This window comes from Agelaius phoeniceus, chromosome 3 (genome assembly GCF_051311805.1).
Source record: "Agelaius phoeniceus isolate bAgePho1 chromosome 3, bAgePho1.hap1, whole genome shotgun sequence".
Taxonomy (NCBI): domain Eukaryota; kingdom Metazoa; phylum Chordata; class Aves; order Passeriformes; family Icteridae; genus Agelaius; species Agelaius phoeniceus.
Window position 1 is genome coordinate 57,151,889 of NC_135267.1, and position 20,137 is coordinate 57,172,025.

Sequence of the window (20,137 nt, forward strand, 5' to 3'; positions counted from 1 at the left end):
AAGGTGGACTTACTGTTTGAATACAACCAGGAAAATCAGGCAGAAATAAAGCTGCCTTATACTCAAGGCAGAGGACAGAGGACTCTGGCAACAACTAAGTTGCTCTTGTAGTGGCTTTTTGACCACTGATGTCTGACAAATCACAAGAGTGTCCCATTACCTCGAACTCTCAATTCTGCAAACACATGCACACAAAATTGCTGCTTGACTTCTAGCATCTGCTCAGCAAAAATATACAGTGAAAACAAAGCCTACAAAGCAAATGTGACACTCAATGTCTCCAGCCCACAAGTAATATTTGCAGAACTTATGAGAACATTTCTCATAGTTAGGGTTCCATCTAGTGGAGAAAATGAAGTTTGGGTCTTTATATGGCCAAAATACCAATAAAACACCAGGGTCAGAAGATGAAGAATAATACTCATAAACTCCCAGGACTGATTATTTAACAAAGACTAGGGGTGTAGTAGTCAACTTAGGAATTTCCAAATTCTTACATAGCACATTTTTAATTCGTTTATATCAAGAACTTTACAAGTTCTCATGTCCTAGGCCTGTTGATGTGTATGCATGCTTAAAGCTGATGGGAATTTCTGTTCAAGTCAGCTGCACTACACAGATAGAAATGTTGCCCATGAGAATGAGGATCAATTGGAGCACTGTCACATGACCTGTCATATCTAAAGTGGAGTTGTGTGTATTTGCTGAAAGGAAGTTTACCCTCATTGCCAAGGCCCACGCTGAGTGAAATTGGACAGCTGACAACTGTGGAAGGGGTTCACCCAAGCAGTGAACAGAATGGTGTCAATCTGAAATCTGCTTGCCAAGACCACAGCTGGGTCACGGCAGAGTAACTCTGCACAAGTGAAAATACCAACGTAGCCAAAGGATGTATTGAAAGTCACAAATCCTGGATTCTTGGGGTAATTAAATGGTTTCTCTGTCACAGAAAGGTTGCATTGCTCATGGAAAAGAAAAAAAAAAAGGAGAAAATAAAATATTAGGAAATGTCTTGCATCCACCTCCAGTCCTCTCAGCTCCTTCTCACTTGGCTTATCATCAGCATTGGCATGGTCAGCATTTCCCAGTAAATTGAGGTGTACATTCCTGGTTTCAGTATAGTCTAATGTCTGATACAAAATGGAAAGGAAGCTATTAACAAGATGCTCCGTGGAGAAGTCTGCCCTTTGGTACCCTGAAGTCTCACAGCTCATTTGGCTACCACAGCAGTTGTTCTTTCTAGGCCAAAAGAGCTCTGACAGAGAAAGAAGTATTTCTTATGTAAAATCCAGGAACTATTCACAGAAGAAACTGACTGGAAGTTGCTAGGACAGGCCACTTTTCTTATTTATGGTAAAAAAGCCACCACAAAGAAGCCCTTCTAGAAGCCAGTTATGGGCTCCATGATAAATTAAAAGACTTTTGCCACAACCAAGGTCAAGAAATCTACTGTGAGTTTGTCAGGAGTTGTCCTTGTCCCAGTTCCCTTTGAATGTCTTTAGCTGAGCATCTGGAAGAGGTGAGGTAATGTTGGGTTTTCTTCTCCACAGTAGCCCTAGAATCCTTAGAGATTTGCTGTTGCAGAAGCAATAAGTACAAACATTCTGGCTGGCATTTATTAGCACAATAAATCTCACAATCACCAAGCTGAGTCTTCATATATAATACAAACATCCATTTATCTTTTGTGTATGTATATAAATGTATACACCAGATGCCAAGTCTCCCCCAGGACTGAAGATCAGTTTTTATTGTGTAGATATGGCAAATTTTCATTATTTTTGCATCTCATTTTCAGGCACTTGCAAGATAACACAAGTGCTGGTAGACAAGAAGTATCTTACACTCTCGTTGTCTAAGAAAATGTACAAAACTTAGGGAAAAAGTTGATTTATTGAAAACAGTATTGTGCTTGGTCCTTTATAATTTCAAATTCTGTTTTTACAAGATAATGAATTTCCTTTAAAAAAGTACAGAAAATCATGGTAGCAAAATAGTAGCTTTACCCAAGAATAATGCACAGCACACACAAGCATGGAAACAAGACATTTGAGAACACAACTTTTCACATACAGTGGTGCACTGTACATGGAACACAATTAAATAGGCTGACAGCTGAGTGTTACTCATCATTTAGGAGAACTTCCAAAAGAAAGGCAGTCAGTGTTTAGTGTTTCAAAACAGTAATGCCTCTACAATTAAACCACAACTGGTTGTTCACTAAGGGATCATGTCCCAGCTCCAGAATAATGAAGCACTGTTAAGGCCAGTCACCTCAATACTAGGTTAAACAACAACAGCAAACAGAGAATTGAAAGTATGCCTGGCTATGTTTCATTGCCCATTAGACGAGTCCTTTCTTCATTATCACCAGGAGGATTTTGCAGGCTGGAACTGGAACTGTTCGCATAAGGAAAAGAGAAGAACAGATAATACAGCTTTTATATTCTCTAGATAGTGCTATGTGATATCAACATAATATGCAAAGAAGCACATTACATGCAAAGAACTACATGGATCACTGGGTTCCCTACTACCGCACAGAACCATGTACTGTTCATTCCCATGATCATACAGTTGATCAGATTGAAAGGGACCTTTAAAGGTCAGCTAGTCCAGATACCCTGCCACGGGTAGCAACATGTTAAACTAGACCAGGTTGCTCAGAGCCATGTCCACCCTGGGCCTGAGTGTTTCCATGGATGAGGCATCTACTACCTCTCTGGGCAACCTGGTCCAGTGTTTCACTACCCTCATTGTAAATATTTTTTCATTATATCTAGTCTGAATCTACCTTCTTTTAGTTGTTGGTGAGGATACTAAACAGTACTGGTCCCTAGGCAGACCCGGGAGGGACACGACTCGTCACTAGTCTGTGTCTGGACATTGAGCCATTGACCACTGCTCTCTGCATGTGACCATACAAACAATTCCAGCTCACAGACACCTTCCTGATGGAGGAACCATCAGTAGGGTTTGCTCATTAATGCCACGGTCTTGCTGCTGGTATAGAATAGACATTGCCTGGTTTAGCTGTTCGTTTAGGTCAGTAGGGATTTAGGAAACCATACAGACAAATTATTTAAGCGATGTTTTTATTGCTCATCTTATCATTCATTATTAGGTTGGTAGTGAGAAAAAAATGCAAGCACAGATTTCAAAGGTTTGCTTTATATGATTGCAAGCAAAATAAAGAATAAATATCTCAGCATACCTTTTCCTTGTTGCCTCAATGATATAAAATATTCCAGTTGCAAGACCCTTTGAGGAAACAGCCAGTTACAATTGTAGTAATTATAACAAACTTATACAATAGCTCATAACTGCAACAGATATTAAAAAATGTGTAATTACTTACACTTAACAGTGGCCATCCTCCTTGGATGGCTGCAGCCCATTCAAAACCTAGTTCTTCATTTAGAAATCCTCCCAGAATTGGACCTACAAATGCCCTGCATCAAATCAAGATCAGGTATTGGCATCCCAAACATAAAGGGTAACAGTAACATACCATATTCTCAGAGAACTGTTTTAGTGGGTTTTGTGGCCTTCCTTCAAAGACTCTTACCTTTGACAACAAAGAGATTTTCTTCCACAGACCTAACTTTCCTAAAATGCACAATAAGTATGAATTTGTTGTTTGCCAAGGCCTCAGTAAATCTAATTACCTCCTCATCTGGAAACAGGATCCACATCCAGAAAGCTGAATGCAGTTTTTTCAGTAGAGAGACCCAATTAAGGAACATGCTCTAAGAAAACATCTATGCTGATCAATTCTATCATAAGAGAAATTCAAAGTCGCATCCCTCAAAACAAAAAGTTTCTAAACTTCAAGACAAGGGTGTGATAAATATAAGCAGGTGGGGAGGCACAATGTGACAGACATGCTCACTGCAAGGTTCAGCTGTGTTTAACTGCCCTGCACCTTTATGCCTGTCTAAAAATGCAGGTTATAAAGGTTATGTAGCTGCTGTCTCTTTAGAAAGGTCTCACAACAGAAAGGGAAAAAACTGTGTAAAACTAGAGAGACTTTGTGGAAGCAAGTTACATTATAAAACCAGGCTTGATAGCAGCATAAACCTGTGTCTGTACTAAACCCTACACCAAATAAACAAGACTGCTAGACAGCTAGATCTTGGAAAAAAATGGTGCAAATTTGTGCGACTGAAACATACCTGCAGCCACAGAGGATTACAAGGACAGATAAAAGTATCCTGTAAGTGACTACCAATAGGGGCATTCTGTCACTTCCCACTGAGTGACAGCTCTGAAGGGCCACTCAGCCAGTAGCATGTTTCACTTATTTCTGGGATGATGACCCTGACTATATAGAGTTACAGACACACTCTGCTAAGCTATACAAGCATAAATTTTAAAGAATTTCTGTGGCTTAAAAAGAAGATTCTACCTTAAGCTATCCCAGGAAAATGGAAAAAGGAAAACAGAATTAGTCAGGAGCAGACATCTAACTCACTGGGTGGACTTGGTTTTGTAAAAAATTAAAGTCCACATCTCTCTGTATTGAGCATTAGATATTTTAGCGAAAGGAAAAATCACCACACAAAAGTGCAAGCAAACATCCATTTTAATCACTGCAGTTTTTTGATATGCAGAGCAATATGTTTCAAGAAAGATGACTTCAGAGCATTGTCAAAAGTTTTACCTTTTTGGGGGTAAAAAGCTTTAACGTGCCTACCAGACACCTGTCAAGCAAGATACTTTTGAACCAAGATCAACACAGCAACAGCCAGGTTTCCATGTGGCAGTATGTAGGGGGATAGCCAATAAGAAAATAAAGATAGTGTAGAAAGTAATCTTACCCCTAAGGAGTTGCAGCTGGGCCAATTAGCAAAGATTAGGAACAGGCCTGACTTTACCAGGCCACAGCTGTAACCAATGAGAAGAAGAGTGCTATAAAAGAGTGGGGTGGCTAGGTGAGAAGGGAACTGGAGTCAGTTGGCTATTTTGGGAAGAAGAAAAAGGCAGTGCTTGGAGGAGTTGCCCATGAGAAACACCAAGAAGGTATGAAACTTTTGTGATAAGGAGACAACAGTATGGAACCCCTGCAATAAGATGACAACAGCAGCAGTGTGGAACAGCTGAACACTTAGCTTACAAAATAGGGGTAAACTTACCCAAGGGACCACATGGCATTGAAGAGCCCAGACACCAGTCCCAGAAGACTCAGACCTTCTTCAAATCCATTCTCACTGCAGAAAGACAGACAAGCTGGGGTACTCCAATACATACTGTGTCTCAGTTTGTAGACTGAGACACAAGTAGACTCCCTGTAGACTTTTTCCCCTCCTTTTAATTTGCACACCACATAAACAGTCGACAAGCAGAAGTGTACAGTAGAATTTCTGTTTACCCAGTACTTTCTTTACTGCCCCTCTGAAGGATTGCAGTGCTATTCTTCATCTGTTTTCTCCCAAGTTAAGATCACACCATCACACCAATTCCCCATGTTTCATATGGCAAGTGTGAAACTGTGACAGGTGGCTTTTTAGAAGCAAAAACTTGTTCCAAAAGGAACATACTTATAAGAGTAAATCAAGGCCCTTCTACATCATTACTGAAGTATGCATTCACAAAGTTATATTGGGAGGATAATGACTGGGGTGCTCAGTCAGAAAAAACTAAGACAGTAAGAGTAGTGGAAACATTTAAGTGTTACTATTTGCCTTTGCCTCAAAAAGGGGGAAAAAAGCCACACTTCATATTCACCCCTGAAAGACAATTGCAGATTCCTAGTGTCAGTAACATGAAAGAAATGTTGGACTGAGTTACTTACTATGCACATTGCAGGATCTCTGGAAACACTGGGATAGCACTCATGCCAAGGGAAAAGCCAATCAAAACCAACACTAGCACAAACATCCACAGCTGACTGAAAGAGAGGCATTTACAAGAAGTTAGCTGCTGAAGACTCTTTTCAGTAAGGACTCCATTTCACTGAAGGCTGTTGTATCAGCTCTCCCTGACTGATCAGCAAACTATGTGTCTTGAAGCCAATACTAATACTTGAAAAATCCAGTTCTATACTTTAGAAAAAAGACTTTGTAAAAGAATATGAAAAGCTTGTGCTCAAATTATATATTTTCTTATCAAATGCAGTTCATTTTATGACATGTATATAGGGAAGAGTTATATAGATGAGGTTAACTGAGCAATGCCTGTGTGCAGCACCAGACTTGGTTTGTTGCAGAAGTGAAGGATTTTGAAAATTTTTGATATTTAAAAATTAGCAGCCTAGGAGGAGTTCTATGCATTAACAAGCCTATTACGTTAACACAGCATCTAACCTAGGACAGAAGGATTGTGTAGTTGTTTTGTTAATGTAGCAGTGTTTTGCTGTGAATTAACTTGAGAAATATGACATTACAGCATTCAGGTACAACAAACATTGTCTTTGCTAGTGAAAACAAAGCTATAACCTGTCACTTTTCTCAGTAGGCTATATACAGAGAGAAGTAAAATCAGTACTGCTGCACAGCCATGCAAATAAACCCTATAGTTTAAAAATATTGATGAAACAGAAAAATTTGGAAAATAAGACAAAATGAGAACTTTGTTTAGCTGAACAAGAAATGCCACAAAACTGTGAGGGAAGGAAAATAAAAGGCAACATTCTTCCTACCATACACATTACCATGAACAAAGTAACACTAAAAAGCAAAAGAAAAGGATCTATTTTATGAAACTGTAAAATCTCTGTTTTCAGATGATTTCACAGCTTCAGTCTCATGCTACAACATCAAAAAACAACCATGTTTCATGGTCAAAAGTGGAAGTTAAAAACCAAATCTGCTTCATGGTCAGAGCTGCTAATTACAGACTTATGGACATACATGACTATGGTTGAAAACATCACATAATGGGACAGGCTCAGGTAGAGGCAGTACCTTTCAATGTGCAGTACAGGAGCAGGTCCTAGCATGAAAAGGCACACTGCTGTCATTAAGTCTCCAAATATCAGCAGCCACTTCCTGATGTACTGTGTAAGAAAAGGAAAAGCTATGCAATTTAAAATTGGGAATCTGTCATGTACATCAAAAAACAACAAATTCTTGTTTCCTCACTCCAGATGCAATCACTGGCAGCAGTGGCTTAGTACAGAGATTTCGGGACACTGAGCAATGATCCTTCTCAGTTAGCAAAGTATTTTAGGTCTTAGTCTTCTTTAATATAAGAAACACCCTGTATCATTTTATGATGATCTTTAAGTTCCTTCCAACCCAGGCCATTCTATGATTCTGTGTAATTCTCATGTACAAAAGGCATTACTAGTTTGTGTCAGGAAAAAAGCATCAGAAAATTGTCACTGTCCTTCAGGCATAGTATTCAAAGTGTAGGTTTCCTTGATCAATTAGCGCTGGCTGTCAAAAAGGCAGTTTTAGGTGTATCACTGTCAAAGTCTCTTTCTATGGTGCTGTTAAGAGCTAAAGGACGAGGCTAAAGGATAGGCAGCCCACGGTGATGATCTAATTTGAATATTACACTTTTTATAAAATAAAGTCAATACAGCTAACCAGAACATCTTTACTCCTTTTCTCAAAAGCTAATAGAATTAGATGTGGTTAAAAGCATGGATAACTGGGACATATTTTCCTACTCTCTATTCCATATTGCTTTGAAAAAGATTGTGCTTAGTCCACTAGAAAAGCTCAGCACACTTCAGCTCAATTTCCTTTACTGACTTGGACATTCTTAAATTACCCTAGTCTTGCAAAAGAGACCTCCCATGTGGCAGTAATGGGTGCATGTGCAATGTCTTGAAAGGCAGATCCCTTTACAAGACCGGGCCGAGATCCTTTGTTTTATCCACTGTTCCCCACCTCTAAGCAAAAGCATGGAATGCTTTAGTCATGCTGCACAGACAGCAGGGTAGGACTCACCGGCAGTTTGTCGCTTACGAGTCCAAGGAGGGGAGAAGACAGGGAGTACGAGAGTGCCAAACCAAGGAACACCAAGCCCACATAACCAGCTGGGAGCGTGAACTATGGAAACAAAGATCAATAAAACAAAAACCAAGACAAATCATATATGCTACGTTCATTAAGGACCATCCAAGAATTATATATTAAATCAAAATACTGAAATGTGCAATTTTAAGTATTTTACTGATACCCTACAGAGGTTTTTCATGTATTTGAAATCATCCACAGAGCTTCTGTTTCATTGCTTTTACCAACACTTTTTAAGGATGATGGAGTGGTGGAGACACCTGACACAACTGTACACATATAAAGCCTAAATAATGTCAGGAGGAAACATTATGCTATGTCCCCTATACGAGCACACTGGATTCTAACATTACAATCTGACACACTTGAAACAGACACTGCAGATACTGAAATTTCAATGGATTTAGTCTCTACCTCTCCAATCTTTAGTTTTATTTGCATTAGAAAAAATAAGCACTGTATTCATCCATTGTTATCAGCACATCTTAAAAGTAAGTAGTGCCATAAAACTCAATTCCAACTTTTCAACCAAAGGATGACTTTTATGGGAAGGAATAAGAGGTTTTTGCTGACACCCTGAGGCCCACATTTTCCTAATCCAGACACATATTTCTGCATTGAAACAAAATGTGTAATGAATCATAAGCACCTTAGTTTCTCAAGTAAGTGCCTTAACTAAGTGTTAGAAGGTATTCCAAGATGTTTCATATGGTATAGACTACATAAATATTCACTATTTCCTTGTCATATGCAAATATGTGATGATAACTCTAATTTAGTGGTTAGAATACCTGCCAAGAGGGCCACAGCCCTTTCACAGCAAGTATCTGTAAGCACAGAGCAAAGGGAAAGCAGAAGAGCCATAGAAGCACACAGACTCTACAGTGGGATAATTTCAGATCCCTCCCATCATGGGAGATGGAAGATGTACATCCACATCTCCACTGATCAAAGAACTTAGCATCAAGTCCCCACCACCCTGAACAAGTACTCCAAGTACAGATTAGGCAGACAAAAAGTAGCACAGCCATCTGTGAAACATTACCCTTTGGAAAAACAACTCATAAAAAAAGCACTCAAAGACCATTGCTTAATTTTATCTAGGAACAGAATCTTAAAGGGCTTCACATCAAGAGATGTAACATTGCCAGTGGCTGCAGCAGCTTTCAAGAATTTGATTTCAGGAAGGAAGAAAAAATACCTTTTTTACGAAAGCAGTTTCTATGCCCTGTTCAGAGACAGTACTTTGCAGCTGAAAGACCTTTAAGTGGAGAAAGCCCATTTTAAAAGACCTTACACTTCTCATTCTCAAAGTTACCAAGACCCAGCAGGAAGAGATGATGCAATAGATATTGACTTATCAGTACTGTGTAAATCAAGTTATTTGGAATTCATACAACTAACAGTTAACTAAAGCAGTGTTAATTGGACGAAGCTCAATTTTGTTTAGGATATTTACATTTAAAGCTAGTTACTCAATATTTATTAAGTCAAGACTTCACTGCATGTTAGCAGGACTTACCTTCTTTAAGATAAATAGAGATATTGTGGGATCAAAAAAACCCAAGCATGCACTTAGAGAAAATATAGTGAGACAGAGTATTAGGACTTTTGGCAGAAGAATGAGCTTCCAAAATGATTCCTTCCTAGGAGTTGAATCTGTTTCAATAGAAGAGGGGGGGGAAACTGCATTATTTTCAGCGGCATAAGCTCATGATTGATCTTCTTGCTTTAGAAAAGAAATAGTATTTCCCTTTTTTTAGTCTTCTTACTCCTGTTGCACAACAGATGAAAGTTAATAGTTGATTATTATGTGCTATACTATTTTTATAGTAAAAACTAAAATTCAATAGATGAAAAAGAAAAGCATCCAATTTAGATTCCAGAACTGCATATCCCCAACTTGAAAAGAACTAAAGCATATATTACTCCAATTATGTGAAAAAAGTATTTGCTTCTCTGCTAGCAGTTATACAATGAAATCTTCATGGATATGTCTCAGCTTGATACTTGAACACATATATAAACAATTCATATCTAATAAAAGAAACATGCTTTGAGAGTAAGATTGCTATTTATCAGTTGAGATCTATCCAAGTTTTTAAACAACTAATTGAACTCCAACATGTTCAATTTGTAGTCCAGGAAACTTTTTTCAGATGTCATGGTTATGTGGGAATTTTAAGTCAGGCCCTCTTCCTGATGGTGTTTCTCCTATAATACCTGAATGTGGTCTCAAAGTGTACAAAGAACTGAAAGTTCAGGCATTATCATCCATCAGCTCAGAGCTAACATTTATGTAACATACTTCCAGACCGGCAGTGATATCATGACAATTTCAGAGCTTGGGGAGGTCAGGGGGGAAAGTCAGCAGTAGCAACACACAAAGTTTAATCATTTTAAGTTTCTTCTAAAAGCCAATATACATACTTGAAGTTATTTTCCATGGTTTTCGTATTAAAGGATAAAAAATCAAAATTAAAGAAGCATTTCAAAGTTACTAGCATTTTTTTTTCTCTAGAAAAGAATAACAGAACTGTAACCTTACAATTATAGTCTTGCATGAGGACTTATCTCTAAGCTAGTTTTCTGTCCAAGCAGGATCATCTAAAATTTAATAAATTTATATGACCTCCAGCACTTCATTAAACCCCTCCCTTATTAACTTTAACATTCTTTCATGTTAATCAGATCCTGCATTGTTCAGTACAAATAAACACTTCTTTTCCTCCCTATAATTAGTTTTCCACTCTACTGTTAACTCAAACATGTTGAGTTCTCCTGTTTTAGGCAAAATCTGTCTCCAGCTTTTCTTCAACTAGCAGACACAACTGATCCTTTACAAGCCCTAAATCTAAGACAAAAGAAAACAAAAATATATCAGTTCACTTCCACACAAAGTTCCCACTATTTGCAGAAATTGGCATGAGTTGTGTTAATTCCAGGCCATCTCATGAATTTAGGTTAGCATTAAACATGGACCTGATCAAGATGATAAGCTAATTCAAGTGGAGTCTTGCCCTCTGACTTGGATCAGACTCCAGAAGCCAACACTTTTTTAAAGACACTTAAGCACATGAGAAGTTAAGGTGAGCGAAGGAAGCAGGCAGAAGGATGCTTACCATATCTTGGCAATATGCACATATTCACAGGCACCAAAGCCAGCACTATGCATCCCAGCGTGATGAAAGGGACCTCATAACCAAATGATTGATACAAAAAGCCACCCAAAGGTGGGCCCAGCACCAGTCCAAGTCCTGAAAAAATCTCAAGGCTGCCCTAGAGCATGAAAAAGCAAGCAGAAATGAAGTCAGTATGTTGAGAAAATACAATGCAGCAATGCAAAGCAAGCCATGTGTCTGAGGAGCAGTACAACATATCCAGGGTAGTGAAAAACAAGACAATGCATTGCCAGGACAAGAGCTAGTAGTGACCTTCACAGGGTGGGATAGCAAAAGGAATTCCAGTTATGTGTCTGACAGCCATGACCTCTTTTGCCTCTCTACAGGGAACCACCTGTACTGGTTCCTGTACAGCATTCACAACTCTGCTGTCACCTAACAGATACCAGTCTTGATGTAACGCAAATGCTCCAGTAGCAGAAAGCATTCACAGGACACCTCAGGCTGAAGGGATCACCTCTCCCACCTGCCATTACACTCCAGCCTGAGGGAAAGGATCTAAACACACCTACTCAGATGGGTCATTATCTCATGGGATGAAGTATATGTGCAAAGTTAAAGCTTTCTCTCCATAAACAACTGTTTGGACTCACTCCCTAGGGATAGGAAAAAATAATGAAACTGCAATGGGGACAACTCAGATTGTTTTGGATATAATTTATTAATCTGGTATGTTTTATAAGATGCTAATTTGTAAAAGGACAGTAATACAGATACATCTTGTGCTACAATGTCATAGTCACCACTGTCAACATCTGCCTCAACAATTGATTAATCAATGCTTAGATCACCAGGAACAGCTGGTGGTAATAACTGCTTACAGATAAAAGTTTTGATAACTTCCAGAACCATGAAAGATAACTCCAGGGAATAATTCTCATCTTTAGTTTTACTCATACTGTTAGCCTTCAGAAACACATATTCACATAAGCGATTATATGCAGGTGCTTTTATTAAGAGCTCTGGGAATCAGGGGTGTTTTCCACCAAATCTGACTCTGACCATACATTCAAGATGATCAAGTTTTTATATTCTATCGTTATATAACTTTCATGTTAATTATTAAACTTATATTGTTCTATTGTATACATAGATTTCAGCTAAGCATAGCCCCCCTTAAATTTCCAAAATAGTTTCTCATGATTCTTCTTAGGATTATATAATAATTATATTTAATTACTAAAAAAATCATCATATCAAACAATTATATCATTTATCATACTGCTTACGCAGGTGCAGTGATCTGAGAAAACACAAAGCCTAACATTTTCAAAGACTATCTTTAACATTTTCCAGGGCTCCACTATCAATGCGAGTCAGAGTAGTCAAATGCCCTGAAAACAGTCAGAGTCAGCAAAAGCCAAGTTCTTTATCCTAGGTCAGTCTAGGGTTGCAACCTTTTTCTTTCCTAGCAAAGAAAATAACTAGGTATGGCCATTAACATCACTGTATCCAGATGATGCTTTCACTTTTGTTGCTCACCAGCCATAAAAAACACTTGATTTGTGAGACTTTGGTTCAAATAATTTACATGATTTGGGGCAGTCCATCATTTAGCCCTTTTAAGTTAATGAAATGGGGAGGGCATGGGGGGGGAAGCTGAGACATTGCAGTAGTATAGATCAGAGGATAAGATAAACCTGATACTGTAAGAGAAGTGAGATTGCTTATGTTCTGAAGTCCACATCTCCTCCCTCCACAGAGGGATCACGTTGACAAATGTTCAACTTCCCACTCCAACAAGGCTAATGTGCCTATATTTAATAACTTCCCCGTACACCCTCTAGGGTACCCAATAAGTAAAAGGAAGGCTGAAAACTTGTACCAAAATGGTAAGGAGGTGAAAACTGCTTTTCACAATCTAGCACTATCAAGAAGGACAACAGAGAGCAAGCCTAAAATAGCCTCATCCACTCCTTCAGGCCTCAATTTTACCCTAGGATGCACCTTCCTTAAACAATCACCTCTTTCTTGTGCCTCCTGCCTCAGAGCTCACAGTAACAAGAGCTCTCCATCGCGCTCGTTTAAGGACACTAAATCTACTTCATGAATAAATATGAAGAGGTTTTATTCTCAAGCAGAGCAAGACACTGGAGTTCACAATATGGTAAAAAGACAAACATTTAGAAGTCATCTGTCTTTTTATAGCACCCTTTCTAGATTTTAAACAAAGGTAGGTACCAAGCCACAGCCGTGTAGCATTTCTGATTTTGGTCTTGAGACATCCCTCACCACCACGTATCATTTTCAGCCATGCATTATGGTTACTGTGCTCTCATAACACAATTTCTTTTCTTTTTAATTCTAATTATAAAATAGGTAACTAAGTCTCTTAAAGTCATTACTTTACTTACCTATTTAAATTATGTTTTCAAATTTGCAAACAGGAAACCTTAACCTTCTTGACTGAATAAATCCAAAACATGATTACAATATATAAATTGCTCCAATGAAAAGGTCAGCTAATCACTGCTGATACAACTTAGTAGGTTTCTTTTGAGTTATAGACATATTCTTACAGATATATATTTATAGAAGTAATTAAACAGCTTAACAAAAATATTAATAAAAGTAGAAACTTTTCTAATTTTATTTAATGTTCTTAAATAAGTTCTCAACATTTGCTCACTCATTAATATTTAACCCAGTTATTTCTGACAGAATATTTTTGAACTGAAAACCAGAATGTACTGAAGAATAGACAGAGAAAACAGTATTTATTAAACACAAAACTTTCCTTTAACACTTTAAAACCCCAACTGAAAAAGGGTATCTCTGTTTGAAACGAATTGTTGATGATCAGAAATACTGCTCTCCAAATTTCAAGAAATTCTAGCTCTTATCTTTTCATACATATCTTTTATCAACAGATTAGAAAAATTAAACCAAAATTGTTTTAGTTTTGCATCTTTCAGTCATTTAAATCAACACCATTTGAATTAATTTATCGTTTTTTAATCAATTCACATGGATCCTTACTATCCAGGTAGAGGTAGTCACTAAAAGCTGTGCTAGTATTTTATTAGTATTTTGTCTTGATTTTCACTGAAGAGATAGCTACTGCCACTAATGGTCAGCTGTCTTCAAAGCACAAGCAACTAATATATACTGCTTAATTTATATCTAACCAGAGTTATGCTAAGGTCTGAACTTGTTATAGGATTGTGATTCTAGATTACAAACAAAACATTACATGATTTCAAATAAGACTGCATACGAGACAACAAATTTTCTCCTGATTTTAGGCTGCCCACTGGCAATTTGTTTTATTGCTAGAACTCAGCTGTAACACTGCTTTCTGAACTTACCAGGACAGTAGCTATATTAGTGGGAAATGCCTTTGCAAGGATTGAGAACGATGCTGTAATTGCTGCTGCAAAGCTTATTGCATCCATTGCTCTTACTAAAAAGCAGAAACCAATGAACATTGGTCCACTTGGCACCTTGTCGAGCATTCTGGAAAAGAAAAATCCCAACAATAAATTGGATCTCTCTCAGGATGGAAGAAGCCATATACTAAAGGCCCTAGAGCATAATTTCTTGCTCATTAAAAGACACAGTTACAAGACACACAATGCTTTCTATTACCACTTATCTTTGAACCACATCAGTGAAATTATTCAAACTCTACCAAACTATTTCTGGCAGCTTTCTCCTTTTCCCCTTTACTTGGCAGTGAATAGAGCATGAAAACCATAACCTGTGAAAAACTCAAATGCCACCTTTGTTGCATTCCATAGCTTTTCCAAGCACCTGTGCAAGAAGTCTGATGCAATGTGTTAGAATTAACTAATAAGAGATTCTTTAATTGATAATAAAACATTTATTTTGCTAAAATTAGTGACTTAGCACTTCCACCTGACAGGAAAAGCTTCCCGTTTAAGCCCAATATTTTTAAGGAAATAATAATTAAAACATTATGCAGAAATAGTTTTCTTATTGCTGCACCTTTGACAGGCTTCTCGCTGTCTGTGAACTACTAATTAAATAGACAGAACCTAGCTCCTCTAATTTCAAAGTAGTAAACAGACTCTGAAACCTAGTGAAAGGGAGAAGTGTTTATTCTGCTTTGCAAGAGGTAATAAAAATTAAAGATGCAAGAAATTAAATGACCTAACCCACACAGAAAAGATGCCCAAGAGTTTCTAATTTTGTGTCCATCTTTTCATATGGATGAAAATGATCAGAAGATAAAGGGAACAAAACCAAGCAACAGAAATTACTTACCCAAACAGAATGGTCACACATCCTGAAACAAACATCCCTGACACAAACATGAATTTTGCTCCAATTTGTGAAAGCTGTAAATTAAATACCATTTTTACATGTTAGCATTTCAAGGAAAGATCAAAAATTTCTCATATAAGTTACTGTTGAGAAATCAAAAAATTATGGGAACTTTATAGCACCTGTAACTTAAAGATTGGGAAACACTGCTTCTGCTGGTGTGCCTTCATTCAATTATGAACCTAAAAATACTCTGAATGGTTAAGTGACTTAACCCAGTTTTAGAAAGGTAAGACAATGCTGCAGTTAACTATTTCATAGCAGCATGCTGCAGCTTCTGCAGAGCAGCAGGTTACAGCAGCATTCCTCATAATAAACAAGCAGAAAGTTTGTTTCCAAATCTCCCTGCAGCACTACCACTGACTGAGGCAAGGCCAGCAATACCCATCACGTATCTGGCTACTGAGAGTCAATGCAAGCTGATTTTTTAGCAAATTCAAGACAACCCTTAACAGCGCAAAGCTTTGGCATGGGAAGGATGGGACTTTCAGGCCTCCCCATTCACCACCAGGAAAGGACCCCACCTTTTTTCGTTTCAGACTCTCTCACCAGAGTGAAGGATGACAGGAGGCATGCCATAAAGCAAACTCGATCCTGCAACAAAGTACAGCTGAGCTTCTAATTCCAGACTGCAACTTTCCCTAAGGACAGTAGGTGTTTCAGGCCCTTTTTTTGTTCAGGCCTGAACAAAGTCCCTGCCTTTCAGCCATTATTACTAAAGCCTATATTTTGCTGAGTCTAACTGAAACCCTCAGGATCTCTGATTGCTGCACTGTCCAGGTCTATTGATGTGCACTTCAGCTGTCTGCAGTGAGGATGGCACATTCACTCTCTCCCCTGTAAAGTACTTGGTGAGGCTTGTGCCATAGCTGAATACTACTACAGGCACCAAGACCTGGACTTTGTAATGGCACTTATGTGACACTTTATGAGCCACCTCAGCACCAGAGAACAGCACTCACCACAGGGTCAACAAATAGGCTGCCCAGTCAAAGACAGAGAGGATTCTGAACTGCTGCTCAGCAGCAGCCCCAGCTTAGGGAATGATCCTGAGCAGCCCTAGCACACACTGCATAGACAGCAGTGCTGCAGCACATAAACAAACATTTATATAACTTATTTGTGATTTCTTCAACATGAGAAAAATCCTGAATCTGTGGGAAAGCTCAAGTTACAAGAACTGGAGACATTTATCTCATATTAATATAGGATGAAGTTTAAACTGAGTTAAGCAGCAGAAAATCATAACAGGAGCAAATGTTTTAAAAAAAAGACAACATACCAGAAAAGAAGAAGAGGTGCATCTAACTAAAGAAAGAAACAAAACAAAAACAAAACACCTTAATGTCGCCAAAGGCAAACCGAATATATAAGTGCCACAAAGAAAAAGGGGGGGTAGGAGAAAGGAGGTCATAGGAAGCAGAATTGATCTGATTACTCTAAAGCAAACAGAAAAGTTAACTAGAGAAACAAAACAGTCACATGTCTGTTGCCCTATGCTACTCAGGAACGACAGAAAAGTACTGACAAGACTTAGATCACACTCAGACTGACTGGTCAGACTCCAGTTACTGCAGACAGAAAATTGCAGTAGCACTACTGAAAAGACATCTCTTTTCTCAGCCTTGCAGAACTGCCTTCATGTACCAACCTGTGTCACCACAGAAAAAGTTAGAGCTCCAATTATACTTACATAATTTCCCAATATTAAAGAAGTCAAGAAATTGACCAAAGCAAAACATCCAAAAATCAGGCCAACAATTGTGTTACTGGCACCTTTTTTTTCTGCCTGCAAAAAAGATCACAACCATGTAAAGACTCAGTCAAATTCTTGGTGAACAACATTCATGCCTTGCATATTTAAATCTATTTAATTGTCTATTAGTGCAGTTAGAAAGCAATTTCTTTTCTCAAAGGCAGAACAACACATTTAAAAGACATGTCGAACTTCTAATATGTCATCAAGGGAAAAGCAATGTTAATTTGTCAGTGAATGAAAGTGAGTTATTTGCTGAACAGGCAGCCAGACTATATAAAGGTGGCTTCAATTGGTGTGCAAGGGCACTAGCTACAAAACTTTGATCCCTTGCACAGTGAGAGGGCAGTAAATGGAGAGATCTGTTATCTTCACTGTGATATGCTACCCCATAACTAGTACCAGACAATTTTTTACTTATTTAGCTGGCCAAATACACTCACTTGGGCACCAGCAGTACACAGGCATATTTAGAGAAAAAGAATATTTCTTTGTAAATACTTGAGACAAAAAGAATATTTCTTTGTAAATACTTGGTAACAATTTGGTCATTAAAGAAATGGACTTCTGCTGCAAAGGCACCATAACCATCTTTTTCTTTGTTGTATTCATTCAACATAAGCAGAGATTTTATTTTTTCCCCCTTCCTAGGTCAGGGAGTTAGCACAGTTAACAACAGCCCAGAATGAGTTAACAGAGGAAGTTATAAATAAAAAGTCATTGAGAAGCTAGGGCACAGAAATGCAAGTCAGGACATTGGCAGAGTTTAATCTCAGCTCTACAAAACTACTATGCAACACTGAGCAAAAAATTATTTCACTTCTTCAAGAATCCACTTTGACTTCTATCTCATTTCATCTCATTAGTTTGCTGTCTCCTGTGCAGTCATAGGGAAGATTAATCCATGGACAAGATCCAGGTCACCATTTTATGCACTGCAGCTACACCAGCATCATGCTATCACTGAATTCCCACAACTGAGAAGTCTTAACTCAGAGCTCACAGTCAGCCATAAATGTCCCATGGAGGTCAAGATATTTCTAACAGTTTCAACATGCAAAAAAGTAATGTAGAGAGTAGCTAAGTTGTGTGTTTACCTCTGAAGGGAAAAAGGGTCCCAGGATTGAGTAGCACATCATTGAACTGAAATTTATAGAAGCGGCTGCAACTATTGTATAAAGCTGTTCTCTGGTAAGCCGTCTTGATTCCTCACCAACTGCTTCTGACACGCCATCATCTAAAAATACCAAATAAAAATTATAACAAATTATTATAAGCTGACAGAGGGGAACAACTTACAAACCAGGTTGGAAAACTAAAACCCACACGAAACTTGTGCCCTCCCGGCTCTGAGATCGAAGTCGAGCCGTGCTGCCTTTTACCCCGTGCAGAGCGCAGACTTGGCCGCGGTGCAGGTGCCGGCAGCCGCCCCTCAGCCCGCCCCGGAGGCTCTGGGCTGCAGCCGGAGCTCCCGCCGCGCTCCCGGCCCGGCCCCGCCGAGAGACCCGTCCCGCTCCCTGCTCCCGGCCCGGCCCGGCCCGACCGCAGCCCGCGGGGGAGCCGCTTCCCCGGCCCGGGCCGTGCTGGAGGAGGAACGCGGGGAGCCTCCGTCTCGCACCTGGGGGCTGCTCGCCGCCCTCCGCCCGGCTGCCCATGGGGCCGCAGCGGCGCCTCCGCCGCACGTGTGGCACCACCCGCGGGCTCCGCGAGCACCGGGGCCAGCGCCAGCCCGGCCGCCGGCACTGAGCATGCCCGGCCCGAGGAGCGGCCGCGCCCGGAGCCGCCGCCGGGACTGCCCGCACGGGCCGGGAGAGCGCCAGGCTCGCCGCGGTCCCATGGCAACCTGCCGGCCGCCGGGGTACGCCGCACACCTGGCCCAGGGCATGCACACCTGGCCCAGGGCACCCACGATACATTGCTAGATTGGTAGACCGAGCGAGATCGCCGATTATTACACAGCCTCCGGCATGTTGCAGGATTCATTATACAAGGGCTTAACGACAGCGTTGGCGCAAGAATTAATAGCTGTAAACTGGCCAGGAGTAAATTCAAGCTGGAGATGAGGAAGAGGTGGTAGAATCACTGCATTTGGCACAAGGTCCTATCCACAGGGTGAGAAAGTGAGGAAGGAGATGAGGTGTGAGGATAACTTCCAAACATAGTAAGAGACAGTTGTTCACCTGTTACTTGGGAGAGGAAAACCAGTAATCACATCTTAAAAGAACTATTTTAAGCTATCAGTATTCCATCTAGTCACCAGTTACAATATTAACATGCTTAGAAAGGACATTTCAGAGCAAACTTTGCCATGTACCTAACTTTAGAATCTCACACTGCACATGACAGGAAAAAGCAGAACTACTTTCTTACCACAAGATTAGAAAACTTAAAAGCTATTTAGCAGCCACAAAGAAAAGCAGTGACATGTTCCTTTGCTGGAACCTAGTCTGAGAATATATTTTGTGTGGCATGTATCATGGCTGTTGAAAAGTCCCTAAGAATACCTTGAACTTTCCCTGTCTGCTTCCAGAAAAAGACATAACCATAAATCCTTTCCATAGTTATTGCCTCTTCAGTAGCTTTACTCCCCTCCACAAAAAAAAAAAAAAAAAAAAAAAGGAAGCACACTTGCAAGTCGCAAGAGAATAAAGCATTCATTTTTGTGGCTGGAGATGAAGTCAATTATCTTCAGGAGATGAAACAATTCTTACTCCAACTACTTGCTCTTTCGAGCCTAGACTCTTAACTCCACAGCTTCCAACTATTTTCAAACCCCAATCATCCTTTCATTACTAATTACACATGAGTAACCCAACAAAGCCTATAGAGTCAGATTTCTACAAAGTCAGTGTGCACAGAAGGCTGAAGTGTGAGAAGTAGCAGTGATACATGACTCCAATAGTGAAACATGGCTACGAAGGTCCTTGCTTATGCACTGCTCATTA

General features: G+C 39.4%; 1 protein-coding gene across 3 annotated transcripts; it reads right to left on the reverse strand.

Moving 5' to 3' along the window:
* Positions 1-1,874: 1,874 nt before the first annotated feature.
* SLC18B1 (solute carrier family 18 member B1) lies at positions 1,875-19,180 on the reverse strand. 3 transcript variants are annotated; one of them, XM_077175340.1, is made up of 14 exons: positions 19,084-19,180; positions 18,290-18,429; positions 17,130-17,225; positions 15,377-15,450; positions 14,458-14,605; positions 11,090-11,246; positions 9,490-9,626; positions 7,899-8,000; positions 6,906-6,997; positions 5,795-5,890; positions 5,136-5,210; positions 3,359-3,452; positions 3,215-3,261; positions 1,875-2,400 (listed from the first exon to the last, which is right to left on the reverse strand). In XM_077175340.1, the coding sequence occupies exons 1-14, from the start codon at positions 19,106-19,108 to the stop codon at positions 2,328-2,330; spliced, it is 1,356 nt and encodes a 451-aa protein (XP_077031455.1). In that variant the 5' UTR covers positions 19,109-19,180; the 3' UTR covers positions 1,875-2,327. The 3 variants fall into 3 exon arrangements, with proteins under 3 accessions (XP_077031455.1, XP_054484752.1, XP_077031456.1); XM_054628777.2 differs by lacking the exon at positions 19,084-19,180 and adding an exon at positions 18,811-18,983; XM_077175341.1 differs by lacking the exon at positions 19,084-19,180 and adding an exon at positions 18,519-18,664.
* Positions 19,181-20,137: the final 957 nt, after the last annotated feature.

What these genes read in the sequence shown, in the direction of transcription:
- SLC18B1 (XM_054628777.2), bottom strand. Translation starts at nt 18,847, where the DNA reads ATGGGCAGCCGGGCGGAGGGCGGCGAGCAGCCCCCAG. An exon ending in CTTTAATATTGGGAAATTAT is followed by an intron (nt 15,451 to 17,129) that starts GTAAGTATAATT and finishes TTTAATTTACAG; the next exon opens with CTTTCACAAATTGGAGCAAA. An exon ending in GTGCATATTGCCAAGATATG is followed by an intron (nt 9,627 to 11,089) that starts GTAAGCATCCTT and finishes CTATTGAAACAG; the next exon opens with ATTCAACTCCTAGGAAGGAA.